Below are 27,311 nucleotides of genomic sequence, written 5' to 3' on the forward strand. Positions count from 1 at the left end.
CAAAAGCACTGTTTTGAGAAAAAGAGCATGTTTTCAAGCATTGCTTTGTCCCTTCCTGAGTTTTTCTGAAAATAGACTTACTGTTTGCTTCTGTCTAAAACTATTTGCCTTGCGTTTGAACTTTTCTTTCACATCTCACATTTCTGCCACATCATTGCCTATGTATGCCATTGCTTTATCTCCGGTTCTGTCTAGATCCTCCTCTCTGCCATCATTGTCTCTCACGGTGGCTATTGCATTTTCCTCCTCTGTGAGCTCTTGAGATCCCAGCTGTCCAGGCTCATGCACAGTCAGAATGTTACCCGTATCTCACATACACAAAGAACTGTAATCTCATCCCTGCAGGTCTCAAATAACTCCACTGGGCTCTGCATTTACTGGTATGTCTGGGTCCAGTTCAAAACTGTCCTCTTATTTGTAAAGCCACCCATACTTTTTTTTTCATTTTGTCTCTTTCTGATCTTTTTTCTGCTTTATCACCGACCCTTTTTATAATCTCACAACAAAACTGACAGCTTTCCCCACTGCAGTTCTTATTATCTGGAATAGGCCTCCGGTATCTCTTCACTCTTTACACTCTATTTTTGAATCTCTGCTGAAAACTTTATCTCAAGTTCATTCTTTTTTATTTTTTTTCTCTCCCTCTCCTAAGCTTTCTGACTGGTACTGTGATTTCAGTCTGTAAATCATTACATCTAATCTTAAATGTACTGTGTAATGATGCTCTGAAATAGGGTGTTTGATAATTTCCCCTTTGATACTTAGCCTCTAACAAGATTTGTAATCAGAAAATGTTCCAGTAGCATTTAACTCTCCCTAACAAGCTAAAGTATCCCTTTACCATAATGAAAGGTTCAGCTGACTGTTTTAGCTGTTAACAACATATGATAAAAAATAGAAGTAAGTTTGCCGGTGCCAGGAAGAGGTGCTGCATTTTAAGAGACCTAGATTTATTTGAACATTATCTGATCTGTTTCTATACCAACAGAGCTCAAGTGCATCATAAAGGAAGTACTACAACTGCAACTCTGGAGGCAGGGTGATGGTTTATATCTCAGTGACCTTTGCGTTAGAAAGCTTGCTTATTCACTTTTCTGATGGTATGAAGTAGGGAATGAATGTAGCACTTAGCAACAGTCAAACAACATGGGGCTTTGGGATTAGCTATGTTCAGAACAATCTTGTGCATGAGAAGTCCCGGAGGATATGATTGATCAGAAAGGCCCATATAAATTATGCATATATGCCTTCATAGGATTAGATGTCATAGCAAATGTGCCTATGCTATCCTTCATTTAAGTCAGCAGAATTAGCACAAAGAACAACTGTCTCATTTACTCACTACTGATAACTTGTAACATTGTATTGTGAATCACACTTTTTTTCTCAAAGCTGGAATCCTGTGACTTTACCAGAATCTCAGTTCTTCATCTTTTTCCCTTAAAAAGTAAATTTCCAGCCCTCATGGTTGCACAGCTAATATTAAAGATGTGAATCTTAAAGGTGCAAAAGCCAGAAGACAATTAAAAAGAACTCTACATTGTTATTTATTAGTAGTAGTATTAAAATCTATAATGATTTTAAGATACACACATGTTACGGGGGAGCAGATCCATGAGTTTTACCAGATGAGGTCAGCAACAGTGTAAGTTTTTTTTGCGGGGGGGACGGGGGGAATTGTTGCATGAAGAGTTGTAGCCATATTGGTCTTAAAATATGAGTGAGGCATGGTGGGCAGGGTAATACCTGTTGGCTTCTGTAGGTGAAAGAGACAAGAGTCTGAGTTTCAGAAGAAAGGTTCTGTGGCAATCAAAAGTATGTCCTTTTTATCACCCAGGTGCTGGTCCAATAGAAGATGATATCCTCTTTGTGTCTTGCATGAAGAGTATAACTTAAGGTTCTTCTGTCTGTTGAAGTGAATGGTAAATGTTCTGTTAACTTCAGTGGAACTAGGATTGGGCTCTTTATTCAGAAGTTACTCAGTATTTGGAGTCTGGCTGTTAGAACAATTGGACTGAAATGGCAATCTGCAGTCATTTACATGCAATTTGGTCTTCATTACTAATTAATGAAGTGATAATTTATCTTTGCAATCATTTATATGGGGCAGATACTGGTACTATTTGCTTTTCATACAATTAATAAGTCTACCTTTAAGTATCTGTGTAATCATGGCAGAGTAGAAAGTTGTTGGGTTAGGTTGGGAGAAAGGGCAATGAAATTACTGCAGTAAAATTCCATCTTCTATTGAGGTGATTAAATTCTGCAAATAGAGGTCTTATTTTTGCTAGTTTGGCAGGATATCTGCCATAGATTCCAGGGAAATGTGTGGGAGATGGCTTTGCGCTCCAGGGAGATGTGTAGCCTGGGGCAGAAGGGCTGTAGCTGGGGCTATAGCCATTCACATCCACACCCACATGCAGCGACTGTCAACAGAGATCCACTCAGGATGATATCCATCAGGATCCAGCATTTCCCCTCCTATCAGATCTGGTCCTTACAAGAGAGTTGCTGATATCATTAATCTATGAACACTACAGTCCAGGCATTTCTGTATCAATGACGACACCTCCACCAATGGAACCTACATTTTCCTCTTTGGGTGATTCTCTTAGGGATCCCTAATCTTTGGACTATTGGTAGCCTGTCTTCGAGACCACCTTAACCAATGGTGCATCCTTCTCATTGGTCTTGATGAGCATAATAGGAGCTGTCCATGCAATATCCTGAATTGTTACAGCTAAGGGAACTTTTGATGGTTTGTTGCCGGCAAGAGTGAGTCTCAGGTCCAACATTGGGTTCTCAAAGTACAAAGTCATGCTACACAGGTATCTGTCAAACACAAGCAGTTTATTTCATGACAGCTATCAGCTGTGCCCCTTAACTAAAAGAACAATATGATAGAAAAAGCGGTATTTCTTACATCCTTTCTGCTAGCTGAGGAACCTGTTTCGGCTGCGGATGAAGTGGGGGTCTGTCTCAGCATCCGAGGCACTGGTACCCAAAGCCCATCGGTGAGGTCTAAATTGCTGTGCTCTGGTCCAGCTTTAAATACTGTGTGTCTACCTTGTTTGTGGCGGTCTGGAAATTTCCGGGGGTTACTCATTGCTTGTTACAGTATGGCTCATCTGTACTGTTTGTTCTTTGACTTTGTTTACATTATCGGTACATTTAGGTAAACAGGATTGTTATGTTCCCGCCCTTATATACAATTCATTCTTGCTACAATGGTGTATGTTCCTAGAGGCTTGCTTCTGGCTCATCAGTAGTAGGAAACGGGGGGAGGATGGAGAATGCAGGCCTCACCACCACTATACTTCACAAGTACAGCATTCTTCCACAATTGACCCCTACGTTCGAGAATATAAGAACATAAGAACGGCCGTACTGTGTCAGACCAAAGGTCCATCTAGCCCAGTAGCCTGTCTGCCGACAGAGGCCAGCACCAGGTGCCCCAGAGACGGTGGACCGAAGACAATGATCAAGCAATTTGTCTCCTGCACCTCATCCTGGTATGCCCCTTAATTAGGGTGTCAGCCATTGGGGGATGACCTGGTGTTTTATTTGTTGCATTTTGTTAATGGTGTGGATCTGATCCCACACTGTTTGCCATTTTGGCCCCTGTGGGAAAGAGTCCAATTTGGGGGAAAGATTTTAGCCAAAAGCTCAGATTGCTGATACACTGGCTTGGCATAAATGTAGCTGCCAGCTTCTTAGGGCAGAGGCATTGCACCTGCATTCTCTTTGTCAGATTGGGCACCACATTCACTGGGGTACAGTGCCTTTCCAGCAATTTCAGAGTATGCCACACCTTTTATTCTGGTAATGTGACCTCGCCTCAACACTTGCAGGGAGAGCACCATTTTCGTTAGTTGAGTGTGAGGGATGCCCATGGGTGCTCACCCACATTGTGCACCAGGTGCTAGAAGGGTAAAGATCATGCTATGTCCCATCCATATTGGCCTTTGTATTCTCATGGATTCTCTGTTTCCTCATTCCCACAGAGGGATATTAGGAAGATGGGGGGGGGGGGTCTCACCACTTCCTTAAGGGCTGGGTGGACTTGGCCATCTGAAAGATCTGTTACAATTCCTTGTGTGCTGATAGCTAGAGCTTGCCCCATTCTTACCTTGTTCCTGAGAACTCGGTTAATCGTTCTCAGCTGAGAGCACTTCAACATGGGCCATTGCTTCACAAAGATTTGCCATGACACTGGGGTGACCTCTGTCTGTGCCTTAAGTGGGAGGCCCCATCTGAAGTCCACAGGCCCGACTTCCATAGGCACTATGCCAGTGTAATTAACGCATGACTTGATTTCAGTGTTTGGTTTGTTACTTATGTGATCCCACTCAAGTTCTAATACAGAGGATTGTGTGGGTCTTTCAATACCAGTGTTTTTATAGTATGCAAAGTAGTTGTGTTTAAATGAGGGGTAGCCCAGCACCTTGTATTTTCCTTGACTTTCAGTACGCAAGGAAAGTCAGTACGCAATTGTCTTCTTTTAAAGGTGATTTGAGGACCACAGCATGGTTTAAGAATGTCTTTCCTTATTAATGGGGAACCCATGCAATTCCATGATTCTCTCCAGATATTTTCGAAGCCTTTTAAGGCATCAGGCACCTGGCCCCAGAATAACTAGGCTATCGGCTGTTGTTACAATAGTGAGATTACTAGTTTCCCCATTGCTGTGAGCAATGGTGTATAATTTTATCCAAATTTTCTGATGTTCCATTTGCAGATTTATTGTTACCTCTGGCCAGGCCCCTTTCACTGTTAGTGTACAAGTTTTGCAAAAACTAAATATTTCATTAGTATGGCAATTAAAGCAAAGTAAACCCAGTGTAAGGGGGTTGGGACCCCACTCCCAGTCCTTTTTACATGGCACACTCTTTGCTCCCTTTGTCAGCCTCCATAGGGGTAGTAGGAGCTGTAGCAGGAACAGTTTTATGGTTACCCTTTAGTTTCTTTTCTTGTTTACCTGTGGAGACATTGTCAGCATTCAACTAGCTTAAACAATTACCAGACTATTATCCGTCCACTAAGTTTTTTAGAATTGCCATTTGATTGGGCCCAATCCTTTTTCTTTCCTTTTCTCTTGCTAAACAGTTTTTTTTGTCAGTTTCTCTTCAGCTGGTACCAGCTCTTTCTGATGTTCTGTAAGACAAAAGAACAATTTTCTACCCCTGTGGGAGTGGCACATCATATTTTAAAATGTTTCTTTCTGTTACAAGTATTCTTGCTGATTTTCTTGATCAGCCTGTTGTTACCCAATTATTACCTATGCTTTTGTTTTGTAAACCAGCTTTTGAGTTAAAGATGGTATGCCTCAATTTCCCTTATATACTGCAGACCAGGTTTTTGTAATAGTCAGTCTGTTGTCAAGCTCCAAATTTATTCACAGGCAGTAACTGAGAGGCTTTAGTGCTATAGTGATTTTCCTTAGCACAAGGTGTTTGCTAGTTACCTTTCCAGCAAGCCTAAATGGCTTTCTCTTTGAAGTACATGAAGTGTTTTACAGGTTTTATGTAGCTTATTAGCATAACAGTTTGTTTTCTTAGAACCACCTTATGGGTTAAAAGCCCCCAGACAAGCAGCACTAGTCTTGCACAAAATGTCTTGTAAGTTTGCAATTTTAAGTGAGAGAGCATGATCCAAAACAAAATAAAACCAATTCATTTGAAACCTACCAAACAGATTCACAAATTTGTTATGCATTTGACCAGTTAAATTCCAGTAGAATCCCTTATTTCTCATTGAGCAAATTTAAAAAAAGTGTCCATAGCCAACTATTTAAATTAAATTGTTTCTTTGCCTGGATTATTTACACATTGCTTACGAGAGAGGCCGCACAAAAACAAGGAGTCCATTTCCTTCTAACACATTACAACAATTGCTTAATTCCTTCCACACTTCCCATCTTCTTGCACCCATAATCACTTGCGTTGTCCCTCAAATGAAAACTTTCTAATGCCTGCACTACTGCTTTCCTTATTCTTTATACTATGCACACACAGAGCCCCAAACCTCTTACCCCCTTAAAACATGCTTATTTCCTTCTTATGGTCTGTACCTGATTCTGCTTTTCCTGCTAAATGGCTCCTTTTCATGGACACAGGTTTTGTCCATTACTAATTTAGTAAAAAGGATGGGCTCCTTGATTAGCTATCATACCTTCTGATTCCTTTACTTGGGTAAAAATCCAAATGTTCATTTTTGCAGTCAGCTAAATTTTCTTAAACTCCTCAGTACAGGGTTTTTCATAACAGCCCAGACTGCAGCAGTATCTTTTGGGTGAGATTAAGGGTTTGTAAACATTTGCCAAATTTCTTTCAAGGTCTGCCTAATATGAACAAGCTAAAGTATTATCAGACCCTGGGCCATGCCTAAACTTTTTCAATACTTGCTTCAGAAACATAGTTTACTCCTTTTCCTCTTCACATACATTGCAGAGTGCACGTAGGAATAGCTATCTAGCCTGGCACTCCCTCTTTTCCTTCTTATGTACGTCCAATGCCTCCAGCACCTTTTGGATACCAGAGGGACTGACCCCATTAGCTAGCTTCCCCTCAAACCGCATGGCAGGTGTTACATCATACCAGATTTGAGCAACTGAACCCCAGGCTGATGTGCACGGCCAGCCTGGAATTTGGTGCTCTATCCTACTCTCTCCCTCGCCCGTCTGTTTCCCCTTCTTCCACATGCTGAGAGATTTGTACCAAGAGAACCCTGCTCACTATGCCATAGTTCAAGCTGCCATTGCAAGGCATGGACAATAACTCCCAACTCTTAGGGGAAGAAGCCAAGCATATAAATACCTACTGAGAAGGAAAGTATTTATATCAAATAACCAGTTACCAGGTCTTGCTATAAAAGTATCATTTTAGTGAACTGCTCTAGGATTTCAAAATTCAGAGGCAAGTTGACCTAGGAGGGGAGAGAACAATTTCAAGCACAACTTCAAGGGTAGTTTGGTGGCTAGAACATCCTGTTAGGGGATGACTGCCTCAAGATCATTTCTGACTGCATTGTTCATGATGGGCAAACACTGACTCGATTCCTCAGATGAATGTTGATCAGCATCAATTCAGCACTGATATGAGCACACTGAGCAACTCACTTCTGTAGAAAAATTCCCAGTTTGCCCTAAGGTGCATTTGAAAATATGTAATTCCATCTGCTTCACACATTGCAAAATGTGTGCCATGCAGGAGCTTTGTTTTAGGACCGGGCTATTAAACATGTGGCCTGTGGACCGCATGTGGCCCGCGGCCAGTTCGTTTGTGGCCTGCAGTGTGGTTTGGGTTTACGCAGAGCTGAACATACAGCCCACGGATGGGAGCCAAAACAAAAAATAGTCAATAGTCTTCTGTTGATATTCATTTTAGTAGTTAAATTCCTGGACTGTCATTGCTCATTAGAAGTGCTGTCATATGGGTGGAAATCGGATAAATATTGCATTTTATTAATATCAGCAGAACAGTTGCTGTTTGTATATCTACTTAAAACAACAGGTAGCCCACAAACCCTCCTTTAACCTTTGACTGCAGACATGTTAATTGCTGCCTTCACCTTAAATGGTCTCTTGTAATATGCACTAACCTCTGTTTTCATTTAGCTGTGACACTTGCATTTTCCAGATATGAAGAAGAGTTCTGTGGAGCGCTCTCATGCAGAGGCGCAGAAAGTAAGGGTGTGAAGGGTGCTACAGCACCTCCAGGCTTTGTGCCATGTGTCATGCTCCAGGCTGCCAGCCTGTGTCATCGTGGTCCCAGCAGATCACGCAGGCTGTTGGCCGACAAGCTCCACTTCTGGTCTGGGGCTGCAGCTCTGCAGCTAACCCAAGCTGCACCCCCAGCATGGAGTGGTGAGGGACACAGGTGAGGATGGTACAGACACAGGTGAGAGTGGTGTAGCTCAGCATCCTCACCCTAAAAATTATTCCAGCGCCATTGCTCTCACACCAATAGAAGCTGGTCCAATGAAAAATGTTACCTTACCGAGCTTGCCTCTCTTTTTTAAAAAGTCAACATTTACAATTACCGCTTCTAAGTAAATGGAAATAACTATCAATTTTCTTGTACACTTTGTGGTAACTTGATAAATGTTTACTACTTCCTAGTATCTGCTATTTATGTAATATGTTTCTGAGTTTGGCAAGGGTTTCCCATTAAGTTTCTAGGTAAAACAGGGACATTTTGTAAGGTGGGATCAGACCCTTCACTGCACTGCATGATCGTGATGGGAAGCTCTAACTGCTACTCATGTTGACATAATTGGTATACTTAATATATTTTCTTTCCTTTCTTTTTTTCAGTGGGAAGAGATTAGTGGAGTTGATGAACATTATACGCCAATCAGAACTTACCAGGTTTGCAATGTTATGGATCACAGTCAGAACAACTGGCTGAGAACTAACTGGATTCCACGCAACTCAGCTCAGAAAATCTATGTGGAGCTCAAGTTTACCTTGAGGGACTGTAATAGCATTCCTCTGGTGCTGGGCACTTGCAAAGAGACCTTCAATCTCTATTATATGGAGTCCGATGATGACCATTCGGTCAAGTTCAGAGAGCATCAGTTTACAAAGATTGACACTATTGCAGCTGATGAGAGCTTCACTCAAATGGATCTGGGGGATCGAATTCTCAAGCTTAATACGGAAGTTCGTGAGGTGGGACCGGTCAGCAGGAAAGGTTTTTACCTGGCTTTTCAAGATGTGGGCGCATGTGTTGCCTTAGTGTCAGTGCGAGTGTACTTCAAGAAATGCCCTTTCACTATAAAAAACCTGGCTATGTTTCCAGATACAGTACCTATGGACTCTCAGTCATTGGTGGAAGTGCAAGGTTCTTGTGTCAATCACTCCAAGGAAGAAGACCCACCCAAGATGTATTGCAGTACAGAAGGCGAATGGCTAGTGCCCATAGGAAAGTGTTTGTGTAATGCTGGCTATGAAGAAAGAGGCTATGAATGCCAAGGTAAGAATGCACTTCATCATCACAGTTGAGCTATAAATGGGTTTCACCATCTGTCCATACGTATATATTGGCTTATGTTAATTTTTCAGAAGCTAATGGGAGATTTATTTGATCATAAAATGGCAAATTAAAATAGTCATTGTTTAATTTATATAAATAATGGTATTTAACCATGCGTATTTACTAGGATTCATAACTAATATTTCATAACTAATATTGAATTCAGCAAATCTAGCCTTGCTTCCATCTCACAGACTTTCTCTCAGTTCATTACAATATTTTCAAATGTGTATTATATGTCAAAGTATCTGGAACTTTTTAATTTTGGCTTTATTTTTGCAGTTATTTGTGTTTAGTATTTGATATTTAAGTTTTTTTGATTAGTAGTGACTGGTCAAGTAAAATACATAGTATTGATTCTGGTTCCAAATTAGCCCTGTGTGCAAATGCTTGCAAAAGAAATACTAATGTTTGCGGATTTTAAGTTGAATATCCATGAATCCTCAGGTTTTTTACTCAAAATCATTTTCAGCAAAGGTGTGGGTCAGCAAAACTTGATTAAGGGAAAACTCCTAGAAATGGAACACGTGGAGGGTTCAGATTGGCCAAAGCCAATATATTGAAACATTTCAAATTAGATTAATTTGCAAAGTGCTTTCAATATTTTCTCAGTTGTCACAATGAAATAATGATTTCATATTTTGTCTTTTGGCAAAAGATACTTAGCTTTTGATTTTATTCTTTTGGTGCCTTGGTCAATAATATGACTGGTCCCTTCTAACCAGAGTAGTTCAAAGTTTCCATTTTGTAGAAAATACCCTTTTGAAATTTGTTTTTATTGTGAAAAGTTTATCTGTTAAGTCCCTAGCCTATTAGTACCAGCAAATGTGCCAGGTATGATTATTCTTCTTGAAATGTGCCTTTAGAAGAAAGGTTATTACAATTATCCCAGAAAACAGTTAACATAATAAGTTATAAGTTATAACATAATAAGACCATTACTTTGAACTTCCTTGAGACTTACTAAAGCTTTATGTATATTGGAGAAACCCTTGGGAACTGAGAGCACCCACCTCTGATTCTCCAATAATGCTATGCAATTGTGATTCCTGGTCTAATGAAAATATCTTTTCCACAGAACGTAGGTGAGGAGGGTAAGAGACAGTGGAGATCAAGTGTACATTGCATGTCGTTTTTTGATTGGACATTAACATGTTTGTTTCCTTTGAAAGAGTGGCTCAAGGAGCTAAGATTTTAATTTATTTTCCCTTTAATTAGCTAGAGACAAATTAAAAAACCCCACAAATTAGGTTATTCTTTTCAATACTAAAATCAAGAGGAGCTAGAATTTTATTATTCAGGTACCTATGATTTTTCACTTCCTATAGCCCCATTTTAAATTCCTGTAAAGTTTGGGGAAAACATTGGTATTATTCTAACACCATAATATACTCTTGATATAACATTAGAACCCTTGTCCTAGTAAATGAAGCCCTTGGTTTACAATTTCAGTCACACATGAGCATGAAGTATTCAATAAAAATGGAATTTTTTTCCCCATTTCGGTCAGATTCTGTTCACAGATATAGCAGTGCTGTTCCTACTGAAGTCAGCAAGGGTTATGCATCTGTGCTTTTAAGGGTAGATTTTGACCATGAATTTTAAACATAAAAGCTTACACTAACACTACAATCATTTCTTGGCATCCAGTTCTTCTGTCCTGTTTTTTTGGCTTTGATTGCATATGTTCATCAAGTGCGCTTTGTATGGTCAGACCATTAGCGAAAGTGACAGGACATTCTGGTTTGTTCTGGCTTTACATATAATGTCCTGCTGTCCTGACAACTTTTATCGAGACTCACATTTGTCAAATATTTTCACCCTGGTGTGATTTAAGTGGCACTCTCAAAGCCGTTGGTAATCCAACCCCTCACTGCTGTTGACGTCAATACCACAGCAGGAATCAGAAAGCTTGGAACTGAGTTCAATTTTTCACATACTTTTTAACTGACCAGTTCGGCTGCTTCTGCCATTTTTTTGCTTGTCAGCAGCAGGACTAGAGATTCAGGATTGCAATGTTTGGACTGGACACAAAATGGGGTTACAAACATAGTTTTGAATGAATGGGGTATTGGAATTTCTCTACTTGACATTTATTTAATAGAAACTGAAGAGGGTAAAGCAATAATATAGAACTTTTTATTTTCACAGTGCTTTAAAAATATTAATTAATTAAGGGATTTTAACAGTTGAGCTTGTGTGCAAGCATTTCCTAAAGTGCTGAGTTGCTTTCATCTAGTACTCTATGGTAGTTTTCTGATGGTTGCTTAGAACTGGATTTTCACCTGACTTGTTTTAATTCAGCTGAAAACCTGACTTTAACTTCCGGTGTCAGTCCCTAGACATGGAAGAAGGATGTGTGAAAGAATTAAGAGACCTAGCTCCATTCTTCCAAAACAGTGATATTTAATTTTTAATTATTTAGAAAGAAGAATTATGAGAGACTTGTACATGTTTCTCAAGAGACCATTAGAAATTAGATATTATGCCTTCTAGTCCATCCCCTGCCAGTAAAGGACTGTTCTCTGTTGTAGGTTTGCTTATGTGTTGCGTGGGCTCGTTGTAAATGTCCCAGTGGATGTGTGACTTCCGCTTATTTCCCCACACTTAGTCACCATCTAATCAAGCTTCACTTACTTATCTCTTTTTTTAAACCTTATCTTCAGTTATGCACGACTCTTCAAAATTAGCTGTCAGTGGTACATTAAATTCATATGCTAATTCTCTAAGATGTATATTGACCAGATGTATATCTTTAACTAGTGGTTTACTTCATTTTCATGAAGGCACCCCTAGCCTCTTGTGACAATTGTCATGTAAATAACTAGACAGGTGAATGTCTGTTTTTATAAACTTGGACTCCCTTCCTAATTATTCAAATAGATACTTAGCTTTTTCTTAGTGACCTGGAGGAATTGTTAGTTGTGTCTTAAGATTCCCCATCTGGCTTTTGCGTGGCTGGACTTTAGTATGTCCACTTATCAGCAATTACTCATAAGTAATTGAGGACTCTGTACTTCTAAATTTGGTCTCCTTCAATTAAATACCTTGCACTGCTCCTTTAATCTCTGATCTCATTCCTGCTAAGTGGAACACACACAGCCTTGGGTCACTGGTTCCAAATATCATATTAGCAATCCGTTCCTTTCTATTGCTAGATGCCAAGAAGCCAAGATGGTTTCTGCTACCATTGGAATCTTTTCTACAGTGTGACAGAATACAAAATAGTCACTCTCTAATAATAAAGTGGACATTTATATAACTCTGGACAATTTGCCTCTACTATATTGTGGTCATTGCCCCTTGTACATGTGCCTTGTCAGGGCAGGGCAGCTTGCGTGTTCTTATGATCCCAGGAGCTTTGCCTGTGGGAGCTCAGTGCTCCTGGTAGGTTCAACCAAGCCAGAGAGGTCAAGGGGAGAGGAGCCAGACTAAGTATGTACACCGGTCCTCCAGGATTGGGGGTTTGGCTGGACCTAGAAAAAGATTTTGTTATGGAAACAGCAATAAAGAATTCCTTCTCAACTGTGTGTGGTGTCCTTCCAGAGTCACTTACAGTGACTTGTATGACTGCCAGTGGTGAAAGCAGAAATGAAGCTATTGACATGAAGATGGAAGTCCTGAGCACCAAGATTAAGACCAGAATTGGGTTCTAGAATGTATGTACCATGTATGAAACAGACAAGCTTAAGCAGATTACAAATGAAATGAGACGCTACAAACTTCTTATTCTTATCAGTGAGAGTAGATGGATTGGATCAGGAAGAATGAAGACTAGTACTGGTGAAACAGTCCTTTTTTCCAGAAGGGATGATGACCAACCTCATGAGGAAGTTGCTATCATCCTGAAGAAAGGAATAGAGAAATGTTTGCTGGAATGGAAACAAATCAACAGAAGACTGATGAGAGCCAGAATGAAAGGTAGACATGTAAACATTACAATTAATCCAGTGTTATGCCCCAACAAATGAAAGTGAAGAGGAAAAGAAAGATAGATTCTATGAACAGCTTCAAGCTGAAATAAAAACAGCATTACAGCATGATCTTATAATAGTCATGGGGGACTTGAACACTCAAGTTGGGAGGGATAATACGCACGATGATAGAACTATGGGGAAACATGGGTGTGGTGCCATAAATGAGAATGGAGAGAGGTTAGTGGAATTTTGTACTTCGAACAAACTTGTCATTGGAGGTACGCTCTTTCCTCACTGTGAAATTCACAAATTAACATGGTGCTCACCAAATATAGGGATAGTAATAAGATTGACCATTTGATAATCAATGGAACACGGAGATGCTCATTACTAGATGTCAAGGAGAAAAGAGGGGCTGATGTCAGCAGTGATCACCACCTTGTGACAACACTCATAAAGCTTAAGCTAAGAAGCACTGATCGCAAGATATCCATGCAGAAATGCTTTGATGTAGAGAAGCTACAAGACTCCAAAGTTAAGAATGCTTTTGTCCTTCAGGTAAAAAATAGGTTCCAAGCACTACAAGATCTTGAAGAAGAAACTCACAGCATAGAAGAAATTAATAAGAAATGGGAACAAATTACAACAATATTATAAAGAGCAGCGAGGACTATCTAGATTTCAAACAAAAACCAAAGAAAAAAGTATGGATCATTCCAGACACGTGGAAGGCAATTGATAATAGACGTATCTTAAAGAAGAAACTCACAGATGCTAAATCAGGAAGACTGAAAGAAAGAAGCCAGCAGCAATTCAGCAGACGGGCAAGTTAAGAAATTGGTGAAAGCTGATAAGAGAGCTCATATAGAGGAACTAGCAGCACAAGCTGAAGAAGCAGCTACTCGAAGAGAGCAAGGAAAGGTTTTTAAAATCACCAAGCTTGTTTGTGGTAAATATCATGCCAGTACAAGTATCCTTGTCATGGATAAACAAGGAAATCTACTTACAAAAGAGAGAGAACAAGAGGCTCATTGCACAGAATATTTTCAGAAAGTTCTACAGAGGCCACCACCAGAAGATGATGATGATATTCTAGAAGTGGAAACAGACCTTGACATAAATACTGCTCCACCAAAAATGGAAGAAACTAGCATGGCAATAAGATCCTTAAAAAATGGTAAAGCTCCAGGACACGATAATCTCAATGCTGAATTGTTCAAGGCAAACCCAGAACTTGCAGACACTATTCTCCAACTGCTCTTTACAGCAATATGGAAAGGGAAGCAGGTGCCAGAGGAATGGACAAATGGAATTATTGTTAAGATACCCAACAAGGGAGCACTCAATGACTGTAACAACTGGCGTGGCATCACTCTCCTTTCAGTGCCAAGCAATATCCTTGCTAAGATCATTATTCAGCAGATTATAGATGCTGTTGACAAATCACTGAGGAAAGAACAAGCTGGCTTTCGCAAAGGAAGGGGGTGTGTAGATCAAATTTTTGTACTGCATAACATCATTAAGCAATGCATTGAATGGCAGGGGCAGTTGTTCATCAACTTTATTGATTTCGAAAAAGCCTTTGACAGCATTCATAGGGATAGTCTTTGGCATATTCTGAGAGCATATGGACTACCACAACAAATAGTACAGCTCATTAAGAGCTTTTATAACAATTTCACATGCAGTGTGGAGAACAATGATCTATGCTTCGAAGTTAAGACTGGAGTAAGGCAGGGATGCATCATGTCTCCGATGCCCTTTAACTTAGTCATAGACTGGGTTATGAAGTGTACAACAGAAGATGAGCCAAGAGGCATGAGATGAACTGTCTTCTACTCATTAGAGGACCTTGATTTTGCTGATGGCCTTGTGCTGCTCTCCCATACACCTTGCCATATGCAAGAGAAGACAAATCTACTCTGCACCTTCAGAAAACAGGCCGGACTAAGAGTTAGCCAGAAGAAGACAGAAGTCATGACCCTGAATATTGAGGCACCAGCATCAGTTAATATCAATGACCACGACCTACCTATCACAGAGAGCTTTCCATACTTGGATAGTATTATCAAGAAAGACAGAGGCGTCAGAAGTGATATCCAGAGCAGACTCAGTAAAGCCAGAAATGTCTTCATGAGTCTGAATGCTGTATGGAAGTCATCACAATACAGCATCCATACCAAACTGAAGTTTTATCAGAGCTGTTTTATCAACACTATTATATGGATCAGAATGCTGGCGGATGACACAATACGACCTCCATAAATTGTCGACTTTTCACACCAGAAGTCTTCGGAGGATCCTCCGTATTTTTTGGCCAAGAATAATTTCAAATCAGGGCCTGCTTACACAGTGTAAACAAGATGACATGGCTACCATCGTTATGAAAAGAGATGCTGGAGATGGATTGGGCACATGCTCAGAAAAGATGGAAGCTCCATCACAAAGACTGCTGTGCACTGTACCCCTGAAGGGAAGCAGAAACGAGGACAACCCAAGGCAACATGGCACCAGACGGTTGAAGTCAAAATGAGGAGCATAAATTATACCTGGGGCACTATTGAGAGACCGGCCAGAGACAGACAAAAGTGGAGGACCTTTGTTGCTGCCCTATACGCCAGTGGACGTGAAGGACGATGATGATGATGTGGTCAGTTCTGAGTACCTGAATGATTTAGATTTAGATGTGCTCCAAAAATGAATGAGGATAATGAGAATGTGTTGGCATTCTCTGTGTGTGGTGCAGGAGGAATGGAGATGGGAAGATCCATGCTAAATTTATACCCTTCCAAAAATAAAGGAGGCACAGGAAATCAATTGCAAGATCTAGAACTAGAAAGAATGAAATAAAAAAAATGAAAGAGGACATTTAGGTAAAATATTAGAAAAATTAGACTAACTACTACCTATGTAGTAGTTTAGCAGCCTCCCAAGGGAAATTTGCAAACATACAGTAGGAAATCGTGTCCCAGTTTGGGAGAAAAAATGAACTTGCATGTATTTGAGTACTTTTTCAGTAGGTAACACTTCAGAGCACAAAATCCATTGTGGTTCCAAATGGTAGAACACAAATAAATTGAAAGGCCTGTCTTTCTATGCACAAAATACATGTTCTTCTACATGATAGCGTTACAAAGTGCAATTTTAAATTTAGATGGTGGATTTCCACTTTTGAGTTATGCTGTAATGCTTTGCTTTGCAAGTTCAAATTGTTGAGAAGTTATGGAATTGTTTTTATTTTTTGCCTTGTAAATGTCATGTGTGATAAAGTTTAAAACTTCAACCACAAATGTCTGACAAATTTCATGGAACAATTTTTGAAAAAGTATAAGGACTGAATCGAGAGAACTTTCTCATGAACATCATTCTTAATCACCGGAATCACTTAAGTTATAGGAGAAAAAAAATTATCAAAAAGTTGAGGGGAAGGTAAATTGTGTGTAACGTACATGGTTATCACAGAAATGCTTTCTCAATTTCTCCACTAACACTAAATTATTCAAACACTTAAGCTATATGGTTACAGAGTTCTGAACCAGATTTATATCTCTCAGGTCATGGAAATAGTGAAAGAATGCCAAACCTGCTTATGTAAATCTGAACAATCTTATTTTTGTTGAACCCTTTCGGAGAAATGGATATTCTATTTGAGGTATAGATATGACCAATTATATTAATATAGTGTGAGGCATTAGAAATGTTTAAATAAATCAATAATTTTGGTCTCAGCATAATTAATTATAAGATTTCATCTACTAATAATTATATTCCTGCTTTCTACAAATGTTGTTTGATTGGAAAGGGAGAAAAGAGCAATTAAGAGTTAGTTGTGTATATAGCAACACACGGGGGAGATGACATGTAGTGTGTGTTTATGGGCAAGGTCTATTGATCTATATGCCATGGAGAGCAGGAGCTTCCATGTGAAATGGCTGAATATATAGCAGATTGCATATGCACTGAATAAAACTACTAATTACAATTATGCACCGACCTAAAGAACACATTGTACTTAATGAAAAACTAAGTGGTTGTTTCAGTAGGACTACATAATCATAGTGCTAACAGTAACATGAAAAGTTAGCAATTACTTTGTGTCATTAGAGAAAGCTGTAAAAGCCAGAAAATCAAGCATTGGTCCTAGAATAAAAGTATTTAATATGAAACAGGAATTTGAAGTGGCCTATATTTTAGGTTTGAAAAAGGTGTTTGTTTTTCCATACACAAAAAAAATACCTTTACAGGGGGATGGCTAAGCTTTTTTGCTCTCTAAAATTACATTGCATACAGATATCTATACATTACATGCATTAGCTATGAAATATGCACTTTTCTCAACCAGGTCAGATTCTGAAAATTCATGAACAGAACTCTAGGTAGGATTTTCCTACGTGTTTGGCACTGGTCTAACTCTTTTTCCTGAAAGTCGATGGTGACCAGTAGCCTCTCAGCTTAGAATGTCATAAGCATAGCTAGCTAGATGAATCATTGTAAAAATCAGGTAACCTATTTATAGATATTATAAAATGAACTTAATTTATAATTTGTAAACATATTACTCGATATCAAATCAGTTCTGTAGAAAAGCAAAAGCTAAAATAGAAGTTTCTTTAATTAAAAAAAATTGAGAATTCACTGAACCATTATTATATAGTTCGCTCTAGTTGATAGTATGGAATAGTTCCAGTCCTGTATATTTACATGAAAATATGGCTTTCAATAAAGCGGAACAACTTTTCTTCCAGCTGTGATAAAATTTTCTGCAGCCCCAATTGAAAATTAAGGGGTATTTGAGGATCATTTGGCTCCTATTTGTGAACCTGCAGTTTGCTTCTGATTTTGATACAGTGCAAGATGTCATTAGAGTATCTGATTTCGAGTTTTTGTTCGGGTCTTTGCTGCAAATATTTTTCAACTATGTATGATAAGGGCTCTTAAGGGACCTTCCTGGCATTTCCTCAACCTTTTTCATTTTAATGGTTTTACTTCTTTGTTGGCTCTCGCAAGATATTTAAAAAGTGGGTTGGGGGGATTGAGGGTTTCTTTCTCCCTCGCACTAGCTTTGGGGTACTCAGACATAAGTGTAGTTAATAATTACACAAAGATTGCACTGTCAATATGAATTCATTGAACACTTTGCACTACCCTCGCTCCCATTCCTGCCCAGCAGTTTCTTTGCCACTTGTGCCTGTATTTAGAGTTATTTGACAATCCCTTATTAGTTCCAGAGAGGGACTTATAAAGGCTAATAGGGGCTTGCATTACAACTGACAGCTGGTACTAGACTTTAATAGAGAGCAATTGTAATGAGAAGTGTACGATTTGGTAACATTTGATGAAAATGCTCTTAAAGTAAGAGCCATCTTGAAAGATAAATATGAGTAGTTGAGAATCATATATATGACTGCTGCTTCTCAGCCTGAAGTACAGGATGTTGTCAAAATAGGCTGTTGGCAGACATCTAAATAACCAGTAATTGATATCCGACTTTGCTGAATATTTGTGACTGCAAGAAAAATTGCAGAATTGATTGTCACTCTTCATTACAAATTGGATAATCAATTTTTCTTTACTTTCCTAGGCTTTGAAATTGCATTTAGAAATATTTGGTCCTTATAATAGCATAATCTTGATCCATAATGATTTAGGCTTAACACACTCATTAGACTGAGGAATCAAAGTGATTATGAATTAGGATTTGTTTGTAGTTTCCTCACTAAATGCTTATCAACATCAGATGCCATGTAAATCAGTATACTGGGGGTGATAGAGGAAAAACAAATCACAAACAAGCAGGTTTAGACACAAACAAATACTTCCTGGGTCACGGGGTCAAAATGTTTCACTGTCATGTATCTGTGAGTTCAATGGTTGTCTACTGTAAGGTTAAAATTTGATGTGATTAATTTAGAACAGATGTTCTTTGAAAGTAAGATTCATTTTCAACAAGGGAAGAAAAAAATGTAAAGACTGACAGTATGCCATCCCTCAATAACAGCATAAATGAGATGGGCCAATTTTGCTTAACTGTACGATTGAAATAACTCACTTTTCCTTCACATTGGTACAGGTTATACCTCTCTAGTCTAGCACCCTTGGGACTTGACTGGTGCCAAACCAGAGAATTTGCTGAACCACAGGAGATCAATTATGTCTAGCAGCATTACCAATACTATTTCTGCTTCCTGGGCTCTTAAAGACAGTTGGGATAAATTAGAGCTGAATAGCAACACTGAGAGCTAGATCTGGTGGCTATAACCAAACTTTATGGGACTGTGGGAAACTTGATCACAACCAGGATAAGTGGACATCCAGCTAACTAAAATCATAATGGACCACAAATATTGCTGGACCAGAGTGTGCTGTACTAAAGAGGTTCAACCTGCAGTTCCAATTTTTGTGTTTCTGGTCAAGTGTACTGTTTAAGTGTACTGTTTATTGAATGCATCATATGCTACTCTTTCTGGAATGATTTTTTGTGTGTGAAAGTTTTGACAATTATGAACAATGGCACATAAGCTACAATAAAAGAAAATAAATGATATTCTTGTTCAACCTGCTGTTAATAAAAACATATTCCTGTTTCACAAAATAATTGCTTCAAAGCTGCCACTAGGGAGAATTTATGTTAAGGTCTAAATTCATCAGTTCATCTGTTTAGAAAATGTTTAAGCATGCACTTAAGTTCTATTGATTTCGGGTACATGTTTAAATTCTGTTAAAGTTAAGCATGTGTACTGTATAGCTCATCCTTTAATGAACTCTGCATAGGCAACAGGGGTCAACCCATATGGAACAATTTGCAGGTTTGGACATATTCTCTCTCCCTGTCTTCCAGCTCTCCTCCCCTCCCTCCTACCGCCACTTCCTCGAAGTTTCTCACAATTCTCTGTTAAAAAGAAAATAATAGAAAAAGATAAATCCACAAGTCTCTAGCTCTGTGTCAAAAAGAAATACCATAATTTTCTTTGCTCTTGGAAGCCATATTTTTTCTAACAACATTTGAGTGTGTAAGACAAAAGATTTACATTTTATACTTTAAGAGAAATGAGAACACCTCTGCATTACCTGATGCACAGAAAATAACCACTGAAAAAACAATTAAAACACTATGAAAATGTCATCTGCTTGCAGATTAGTGAATCAACAGCAGTCATCAAATTAAAATGATCAATAAAGTGCAATACAGTAGAAATGATGTACAATGAACTTGTGGAATTTTCTGAACACAACCATTTTCAAACTTTATAGGATTTGACCTGATTTGAACATGCACATCCTTTAAGTACATGCATAATTTGCATGTGCATATGTTAAAACATGCAAACTTGCAAATACAAACTGAGAAGGTTTTTTTTTAATGCAGCATAAGAGTTATTTTCTTCATATTTTTTTATGATAGAGCTTATTCTCTGAAGGGGAAAAATGTTTTATCTGTGTGTGTAAAGATGCAATTTTTTAAAAGAAGTACATGTGGTTAGAAAGTAAAGACTGCCTATATGCTTTAATATTAAACTGAATAATGTATTAATGATTTGTTTATGTTTCTTTCTACAGTGATGTTGGAATGTGAGCGAGGTCCAATTAAATAGCAGTATCTCTAGGTGTTAAAGAGTTGTCTTCTAGGGTGCGAAACAACTGGAATTCTATTAAGGATCTAAAATCCTGCTATTGGGACCCCTTTTCTATAATGTGATCATAATAATGAGATAATGGGTACAAGCGATTATTTTAGCAAGCAATTTGTCAAATATGTTTTAGGAATTTCCAGCTTATACGAGTTATACGAAGAGTTATATGAAAAATAAAAGCAACTTCAATTTCTGAGACTGTCACTTGAGGAGAACTCAAGGTGTATCCTGGAAGAAAATGGAGGCGACAGCTATATTCCATTTCTAAATCTAGTTTTCATACTGAAAAAAGAAAAGACCATGAAATTGGGTAGGAGGCATGTTGGCAGGAGGAAAGATTAGAAAATCTTTAACTGCCAGAGCAGATGCTCAGTTTGCTCTGTGAATCAAATGAAGACCTCAAAAGTGTGATCCAAATCCTACCCTCATGCAAAACGCTGTCAGCTTCAGGTGAAATTTGACTGTGAGATTCTCAATTCAAAATCTGGTGTGAGCATTTACATGTAAGGAGTGTATGTGAAGGTAGAGACCAAGAGAATAGGAAGGTGGAGGAATAGACTAAAATAACTACCACTTATCCTTAGCGTTTAATTAACAATAGTGAATCCCAGAGTAAGGGAGAGGAAGAAGCAGGCTGCTGAGTCTCTCTTCTTGAGGATGGTGGACTAAAATGAAAGAAGGAAATAGATATCAAGAAACTTAGTCCCACTCACCTGAAAATGTTTCATTCTGGTAGAAGAATGAGTACACAAACTGAGTACTGATAAATTCTTCAAGCCCCCATACTGTGAGAGGCAGAGTCAGATGTTTATAATTGGCTGGGATGACCTTCCAGATAATGTCTTCCCATGGGGAGCCCCTCTAAAGAGTCTCAAAGCTAGAAACTACTGTATCTGAATAAACAACAGCAGTTCTGCTTTCGAAAGTGCAATCCTCTTTTGACTGTTCTGTGTAGTCTAGATAAGCCTTTAGAGACTAACATATTTATTAGATCATGAGCTTTCATGGGTAAAACCCTCTTCATCAGATGAGTTGGGGTGGAAATGACAGAATCCTGTCAATTGTAGAATGAGTGTTAATGAAGCTAATTCAGTCAGGATGGATATGTCCCAATCATAGCATTTGATATGCCTATGTGAATATTAAAGGTGGGAAAATTGCCTTTGTAGTGCATTAACCAGTTAAGATCATTATTCAAACCCAAGCTGATAGTGTTGAACTTGTAAATGAAGTCCAGCTCAGCTATTTTCTTTTGTAGAAGGATGACTATTTGTAAATCCATTATTGAATATCCAGGGAAGTTAAAATGTTCCTCTACAGGTTTATGTGTGTTACCATTCCTGATGTCTGATTTGTGTCCATTTATCCTTTGGTGCAGAAATGGTCTGAATAAAATATTCTTTAAAAAAGATTAACGATAAGAGATAAAATTGCCTAATCCTGAAATTATACATATGTCCGCTACTACTACTAAGTAGGAACTCTCCATCCAGAGGGAATCAACTCCTATCAATTGAGATGACCCTAGGGCCATTGATTAAATGTAATAACCCAGTTTTCCATTAGCTGTTCTCTTAAAAAAAAAAAAGAGGAAGTGGGAGACATTGCAACACTATTGAAAATTAATGTCCTGTAAGAAGTGAAAAATACGGTATTGATTAATTTATGGATTCATACCTATACCAGAATGAGAGATTTGTAAGGGTACTAAGACAGTGTTTCTCATTCTCACTACAGGGGATGGGACCATAAAGTGGATGGGACTTTTGTGGCATTGGAAATGTATGCATGACTTCTATATCCAAATGTTGTTCTCCTAAAAGTTTGGACTATGTGATCAAACTCCTTCTGATAGAGCCATAACTCCTCTGGTCCACAATTTTGCATCTTGAGGAATTACTTCCTGAGGGAAGGATGTACTTTTTGTGTTGTAACACTCTTGATCAGTTATTCCCTAGTGTGTTTATGTATGCCATGATAATAGAGTTCTCTGTGAATGCAGGTATGCATCTGGAATTTAAGGTAGGAAAGAGTGCTTGAATGGCTACATGAATTATTCGCTGCTCCAAATAATTTTTGGTATAGTGAGATTCCATGCATAAATACTGTCCTTGTACCATGTATTGGTAAAAATGAGTTCTCCATTCCTCCAAACTGATATCCATTATTATAGTTTTAACCATTATTATGCTATCTATCTGCTGTTCTTCCAACTGGACACTTCTTCTTTGAATGAGCCACCACCTGGGGCATTTTTCTTTCTTTAATATGGAGTCTTATAATGCATTGATTTAAACTATGAATGTGAGTAGGAAAGTTCAGTAGGTAGCAGGAAGTATTACAGACACCTGAGGTGAAATGTTGCCCCCAGGAACAGATAGATGCATGAAATGAACATGCCTACTTGACAATGTCCTTCATACAGAAGTGTGGATTGCGATGGATTTTGTATGTTTGCTCCAGAACTCATGACTGATGGTCTCTGGAATGCTCTGTGGGGTGAAGCTGGTTTTATGTTCTTATGTATGTCAGGTGTTTGTGCCCTGACACAGTGCCTGGTTTGATACCATGATCTGGAGAAGATAATTCCCTTTCTCTTGGGTAAGTTGAGGGAGAAGGGATAAATCTGTGGCAGGGTATTTTTAATTCTAGGTGTTCCTCTTGGAAATGTTGTAACTCGCCCATTTGTCTGTTGTGGTCCCAGCAAGCCAGGTGCAAACAAATAGAGACATGAGCCCGCCCTCCACTCACTCCCCAGTTAATTCTAAAGGAAGGATAATAGTTATTGATTGCTTTTAGGGACATTCCCAGAGAAGGTGTCTTCTCCGGATTTCTTAGACTTGGCTTTAGTCCACTTAATCTTGGGATGCTATTTACCTGGCAGAGAAAATGAAAGCACCGAGCAGATGTTAGGAATAGCTGCCTGAAGTCAGGCTTCTGAATGTTTAGGCCTCTTAATAAGTGTCTTAATTTTCAGAAGATATAGCTCTCGTTGAGTTCAATTATGTCTGACTGTTGGATAAAAGCACTCTTTCATGACATAAAAGCAAAGAGCCATATCTTGCATTTGAGCTAATTTGGGAGCTTTGCCTGAGTAAGGATTTGATTGTCCTTTAAGTGCATCTTAGCATAGACATAGAACCTTTCATCGAATGCAAGGGCAGACCAGCACTATTGGACCCAATCTACAGATGAATAAACTGGGAGACAAGAGGTTGTGAGAGCCATAGTCTTGTAAGGCTGTGTTATCAATGTACAATTTGTTTTGAATAAGGGAGCTGCACCACTCACATAGCGGAGCAAGGACTGAAATGGGACTGAAAGCTTCCATATATCCTCTGTTCCCCCTGGAGTGGAATTACAGATTTCGTGTCATTTCATGGAACTGTCTTCTCCCTCCAGTTGCCCTCATCAATGGAGTGGAGGGAGGAGGCAGGATTCTTCCCACTCTCTGCTCCTTCCCTGCCCGCTTGCTCTCAGGGGGAGTATTAGCTGACTGCCCCCTGCTCCCCTTCTCAGTCACAATCTAAGCAGAAGTGAGTCAATATTATAAGGGAAGGGGAGAGACTTTCTTCTCCCAATTCCCCCTACCCAACAGAGTAAGGGCTCACAGTGAGTCTGTCACAGATTAGTAATAGAAACTAGCAGCCTGATTCTGATCCCAATCCCAGTTATTTTATACTGCAGATGGACCCTCTCTAAACCAGACTCTCTGATCCAGCAACTCTCTGGAAGGCCATTGGGGCCAGGAGACAGGCCGGCGTCCAGGCCAGGACTGTGGTGGTGGGGGGGGGGGGTCAAAAATGACCTCTCCGTGTTCAGCAAAATCTCTCATCCAGGACTAATCAGGGTGCCAGACCAAGGAGGTCCAACCTATAGTGTGATCAAATTAATTTCAGTTCTTACTTTTTACATACAATAGTATGATATCAGAAACAGGCTCCAGGTCTCCTGACTCCCAGCCACCCTGCTCTAACAAATAGACTATGCTGCTTCCTAATATAATATTATTGTCTTATCTAATTAAAACCCCCTTGTGCTAAAAGCCGGTGTTCAGCCCACAAGTTTAGAAAGTGGGCTGTGTAAACTTGGATTAAATGCTTCCTTAGAATTGGACATATTGTTCTTCTGTGTAATAGCTAGTTCTCAGGACCAATCGGACATTGTTTAAGTTACTTCCTTAAAACCAGGCATGCCAACCATCCCTAATTCTTTTATCATTAGGAATTATTTTATAGCCTGTCAGTTATCCATCTGTTGGACTGCCTCTTCTTTTATGGAGTTCTAGGAGTCAAAATCTTAGCTCACACTAAATGGCTATGAAATTTGACCACAGAACCACCAGGTTAAAACCATGATCTATTGTTTATTTTTTCACCATCACACGAATACTCTAGGAGTGTACTGACTAAACAGAAAAGTGAGAGAGAGTGTGTGTGTGTGTGTAAAATGACAGGTATTAAGTACTGTAATAGGTGCTCACTCTTTTTTCCTCTATATAGAAAGAATTTCCTGGCTACAGTTTTCAGGTAAAAACAAGTCTGCCATTGTATATTATCAGATATCTTTCATAAACAAGTACTCTCTGATTCTTTCTTTTCTTTTCCAGTGTTTCTGAGGAGATAAGTAGTGGGGAGCTGTTTGTACATTTGTTTCTAAGCTGAATTGTTAGCTGGTGGAAATTTCTCCAAACTTCTCCTTTTATCAGTAAGCTTATTTAGGCAGATACATAGTGAGACAGTGTTTTGTTTTCACTGTGAAAATCAGTGATGGGTTGAAAAGGTCATCCTCAGAAAGCAAAGTAATACTGGGTGCATTGGTTACTCCTGCACACAGAGAGCTACTCTTTCTTGATATGAGATCAGTTATATGGAATAGAGTACGGTAAAAACTGAGCAGACACCATTGCTTGATTATAGGCTCCCATTGGATATATGATAATAGCTTTCAAAGTCACAGGTTACAACTTTCTAAAATAACCCAAATTCTATCCATACGAAACCTAGATGAAAGCGGGAGATTTAGTGTGATACTGAAATAATAATTTTTAAATGTGTGCATTTTACAATTAAATTATTTTATAGAGTGAGGGAAAATGTCCTGACAGTATAAAAACCTTAGGGTTATTTTATAATTCAGCTACATTATAATGATTTACTTCTAAGATTAATGGTATTTTTTTCAATCCCGGAAATCTGCCAAACCTTTGCTTAACTCAGTAACTCTTCCAGACTTTGATATCCAAAGAATGTCATTATTATTATATGTACATGAAATTTGCTCCTTTGTGCATGTATTTTTCATGTTGTAAGGGGATTTGGTGCTGTTTGCTTTGTAAATCAGAAGGCTTGAAATTTTCTAGGCTTCCCATTTTACTAAATAAGCCCAAAAATGGCAATGGAGAAGTTACTTCTTTTGTTTCTGGATTTAAAATATGCCTGGATTGTTTCAGAGGTTTTTTTTAAAGTATGAGGTTTTAAATTCTGTGATATCTGAAATGGTGATATTGCATCTATTTTGCATGTTTTTAAAAAGGTTAGTGGTTATAGTATTTTTCGGCCCCACCATGGGAAGGGCCCAGGAAACTTTGAAGAAGATCACATAGTTCAGCGTGTCTCTAGCATCTTACTGACTAGAATCCAAGAGGTCAAGGTGTGGGAGCATATTGACAGATGGCAAGAACATGGCTGCTGCACTCATGCAAGACACTGAAAAGGCCATTGCTTAACAAACTGCTCCATTTGAAGGGTATGTAATGTTGCATGAATTTTGGCAGAAAGAAGAGGAGACATGGAAATGAGCGAACTTTTTCTTAACCATCACAGGACACCTTCCATGACAAATTTAAAAAAAGATGACTAGTGTAACAGTCCTTCAGCTAAAATGACCTGTTCCACCTGGAACAGAGGATTCAGGGAGCAGCGCGTGTCCTAGAATAAAACAACATAATCAAGATCGCTCTTAAGCAGTGGCTAGTGCTTATTGGAAATTGTGTAGCTATTGACTGACCATTTATTTCATTTAGGGTCAGGGTTAGCCATCATAATGTTCTGATAGCAATTAACTCAGTAACATTTCACTTCAGGCAATGTAAATTCACATAACTTTGTTGGTAGCAGTAAGGTTATAGAATCATAAATCTTAAAACACTAGAACTGGAAGGGACCTTGAGAGGTCATCAAGTCCAGTCCCCTGCCCTCATGGCAGGACTCAGTACCATCTAGACCATCTCTGATAGATGTCTATCTAACCTGCTCTTAAAGTCTGGCCCATATCTCCAAAAGATTTCTTAGTGTCCATTTTTAAAATACACCATTGTACAGTGTATTTCACCCAATCTGGAAGCCTGTGGACTGCAGTCTTCATCATCCAGAAATCTGATGAAGTTTAGAGTCAGCAAAGAAGAGGGAAAGACATAATTTTTTTCCCTTCATTCTTATTTTGGACTGTTCAAGAAACTTATGGGTATTGATCATTAGGCATAAGTTTTGTGAAGCACTTTGAGAGGCTTGAAGGAAAGGTGTTTTAAATCCAAAACATATAATTAGTAACTCCTGAAACATCATGCTCACAATATTCTAAGAAGTCTATCATTTGTGATTTTATTTTTAATGGAAGCAAAACTGTGTGAATATAAATGCTTATCAAGCTATGCAGAACTTTTATGCAGAACTTTTAAAATGTCCTTACTGAAAACGTTTAAAAAACATCAACATGGTTATAGGGCT

At 38.8% G+C, this 27,311-nt stretch overlaps 1 protein-coding gene across 7 annotated transcripts in view; it reads left to right on the top strand.

Moving 5' to 3' along the window:
* EPHA3 (EPH receptor A3) overlaps positions 1-27,311 on the top strand; it is a 324,232-nt gene that overhangs the window by 106,349 nt on the left and 190,572 nt on the right. For all 7 annotated transcript variants that reach the window (XM_075908782.1, XM_075908777.1, XM_075908769.1 and 4 more), the window contains one exon: positions 8,315-8,975. In XM_075908782.1, the coding sequence (XP_075764897.1) occupies positions 8,315-8,975 (661 nt within the window). The remainder of the gene's footprint in view (positions 1-8,314; positions 8,976-27,311) is intronic.

Source organism: Pelodiscus sinensis, chromosome 1 (genome assembly GCF_049634645.1).
Source record: "Pelodiscus sinensis isolate JC-2024 chromosome 1, ASM4963464v1, whole genome shotgun sequence".
Lineage (NCBI taxonomy): Eukaryota > Metazoa > Chordata > Testudines > Trionychidae > Pelodiscus > Pelodiscus sinensis.